Here is a 3,055-nt window from a genome sequence, read left to right as displayed (position 1 = left end):
AATTCAAAGATAATATACTACATTAATATATACAATTATATTATTTTTAAAAATATAAAACACAATTTAAAATATAAACATAACTTTCCAAAACTTTTTCCTCTAAAATCCTCAAAAATAAATGAATAAAAATGGATGTATTTATAGGTCATGCTAGAAGGGCAAAGTGACATTAATCTCCCTATCTCCTTAACTAATATTGATTAGTCTCCTTAATGGAAGTAAGATGGTCCAAAAATGTCTCAAATGAGAAAGCATGCACTTTCTACTCTTTTGATTGGTGATTATTTTGTCAACCTACTTTTTAAAAGTGACCATGGCAATTCTCTGTTCAAACCCAAAGACTTTCTTATTTTTTCTTTTTCTTTTATTTTATTCTTATATATAACAATAACTTCATGAGATAAGTCTCAACCAAACCTCACTACTACACACTCATTCTCTCTTTTTTTTTTCCTTCCCTCTCCTTTCTCTTTCATCTTCTTCTTGTTCTTTGTTCTTCATGTCTGATGAACCTAAACAACCCTACTTCCAAAACTTCATCCTAGATCATCAAACAACAACAACAGATCAAGGATCTAACAACATGTATTGTGAAAAACAATTATCTACCTTTCCTAATTTATATGACTCTTCATCTTCACAACCTAATTGCTTTGATCCATCCTCTTATAACATGAGTTTCACAGAATGTTTACAAGGAACTAACATGGATCACTACAATTCATCCCTTGCTAACTCTTTTGGAGTACTATCTCCTTCTTCATCAGAGGTTTTTTCATCTGTTGATCAAGGAAACCAGCAAAAACCAGAAGTGGGTGCTGATCAAACCCTTGCTAACTCATCTGTCTCTAACTCCTCATCTTCTGAAGCTGGTGTAGCAGAAGAAGATTCAGGAAAAAGAAAGAAAAACGGACAAGTTATTAAAGAAGAACAAGGACAACAAGACAACACTAAAAATGGGTAAGTTTTTGTTCTTCATCCTCTTCTTAACATAAAAATGGTGCAACAACCATTACTAATTATATCTGTTTCTTTTGGAATAAACTATACAGGAACAACAAGGTGGATAAGAAGAAAGGAGAGAAGAAACAGAAGGAACCAAGGTTTGCTTTCATGACAAAGAGTGAAGTTGATCAACTAGAAGATGGATATAGATGGAGAAAATATGGACAGAAAGCTGTTAAGAATAGTCCATACCCTAGGTAAACTATAAACCCTTTTTTTTTCTTTAATTTTCTTCTTTCTTTGCATTCAATGGAAGATAGATAGATCCAAAGATTCCAAACACTATTAACAAAGTCAATCAATAGTTTCACTTCACATAAAACTTAATCAACACTCACTCACCTATACTAGTCCTATAGATCTGCTTGATGTAGATGTTAATATGTTATAGTTTCAATAAATTTTGAAATATTCAAATCTACTTGTTAATTTACACACCATGTTCCTCATAGATATATTATAATAATTATTCAAAGTATAAACAAAAGAAAATGAAAGGAAAGTCAAATGGAAAACCATGTTCAAATTAACCAACTCTTAGCTAGGGTCTATTCTAGATCACATGAAAACAATGGCTAGTTATATAATATTTATGATTAATTATAATTAAGAATGAAAAATGGGAAAATTTTCAGGAGCTATTATAGGTGTACAACACAGAAGTGTACAGTGAAAAAACGCGTAGAAAGATCATATGAAGACCCAACAACTGTGATAACAACATATGAAGGTCAGCATAATCATCCTGTCCCCACTTCTCTTAGAGGCAATGCGGCTGCCATGTTCACACCTTCTTTGCTATCTGCACCTACCCCTTTTTCATATGGATCAAACTTCCCTCAAGATTTTCTTCTCCATATGCACCACCATCATAACAACACCTTCAATATCAGTTCTCAACCAAGTAGTACTAATTCTGCTTCTGTTGCTGCTTCCATTTTTTCACACAACAACAATGTTAACAACTCTCTTCTTCATCAGTATCAACAACAACAACAACTTGTTCCTGATCAATACGGATTGCTTCAAGATATTGTCCCTTCCATGTTCCTCAATAACTGATCCATATATGTACTCTCTCTCTATCTCTATCTCTATCTCTTTATCTCTCTATGGTCTTATAATTTATGATCTTTTTTGTAAATATAGTTTAATTAGTAATCATGAGTTATCATGAAGTGGAACTGTTTTTTGTTTTGTTAAGGAAGAATCATTGGGTACTTATGTATTAATCCTAGCTAGGGAGAGGTTATTAGAGAAACATGATGAACATGTTTGTTTTTTTATGCATGCAACTTGGTAGCCCATTTATTTGGGATTTTCATGCTATATATGTGGACTATATAGTAGTAGTTGTAGTAATACTGTGTAACTTCATCATCAATGACATTATTGAGTTGAGATATTAAGTACTTTTTATGTGACTTAATTAGAGGAAGAAAATGTTGCTACATTTTGTTTTCTTCTTGTTTAAATGTTTATGTTCTTGACCTATTTCATTCAAAAATCATCTCTAAGATGTGACCTTAATATGCTCATTAGAACAGATGAAATGGATATGCACTGTTACTGAAAATATACATTCTAACGCTTATGAACTAGTACAATACTAGGGATGTTTTGATTCTAATGGAATAAAATTAAAGCTAAAGTATTTGACTTTTTCTATACTTATTCTCTAAAATATGCGTTTCATCCAAGTTTTTATTAATATTTTATCATAATAGAAATAGTTCTTAAACCCTTATTAATTTTACAAATTTTACAGTATTTTTTTTTATCTCTAGTTCTTGCTCTTCCTAATTTTTACAAACCTCAATTGAACAATGTAATACTATTTTAGCAATCATATTTTAGAAAATAGAATATTGTTATTTGAAATTATGATTGTTGTCTTTTTATTATTTGACGATAAGATTTTTTGTGTTGTACGTGATAATACTATTTTTTTTCTTACTTATATTTATGGGAGGTGAGCAAACTTGATGAAAATTTTAAATTAAAGCTCAAAATCTACCATTAAAATTCTACCACATAAATAAGTGCA

General features: G+C 30.5%; 1 protein-coding gene across 1 annotated transcript; it reads left to right on the top strand.

The window, feature by feature from the left end:
- The first annotated feature begins 401 nt into the window (after positions 1–401).
- Positions 402–2,437, top strand: LOC127100809 (WRKY transcription factor 28). Its single transcript, XM_051038087.1, has 3 exons — positions 402–963; positions 1,056–1,205; positions 1,644–2,437. Exons 1-3 carry the CDS (start codon positions 503–505, stop codon positions 2,068–2,070), a joined length of 1,038 nt encoding a protein of 345 aa, XP_050894044.1. The 5' UTR covers positions 402–502; the 3' UTR covers positions 2,071–2,437.
- Positions 2,438–3,055: the final 618 nt, after the last annotated feature.

This window comes from Lathyrus oleraceus, chromosome 7 (genome assembly GCF_024323335.1).
Source record: "Lathyrus oleraceus cultivar Zhongwan6 chromosome 7, CAAS_Psat_ZW6_1.0, whole genome shotgun sequence".
NCBI lineage: Eukaryota > Viridiplantae > Streptophyta > Magnoliopsida > Fabales > Fabaceae > Lathyrus > Lathyrus oleraceus.
Note: the sequence above shows the minus strand (reverse complement) of the source record. Positions and strands in the feature narration are given on the sequence as shown.

Excerpts from the sequence above, each read along its gene's own strand:
- LOC127100809 (XM_051038087.1), top strand. The coding sequence starts at position 503 with ATGTCTGATGAACCTAAACAACCCTACTTCCAAAACTTCATCCTAGAT. Across the intron at positions 964-1,055 it reads CAAGACAACACTAAAAATGG|GAACAACAAGGTGGATAAGA; the intron begins GTAAGTTTTTGT and ends TAAACTATACAG. Across the intron at positions 1,206-1,643 it reads AAGAATAGTCCATACCCTAG|GAGCTATTATAGGTGTACAA; the intron begins GTAAACTATAAA and ends GAAAATTTTCAG.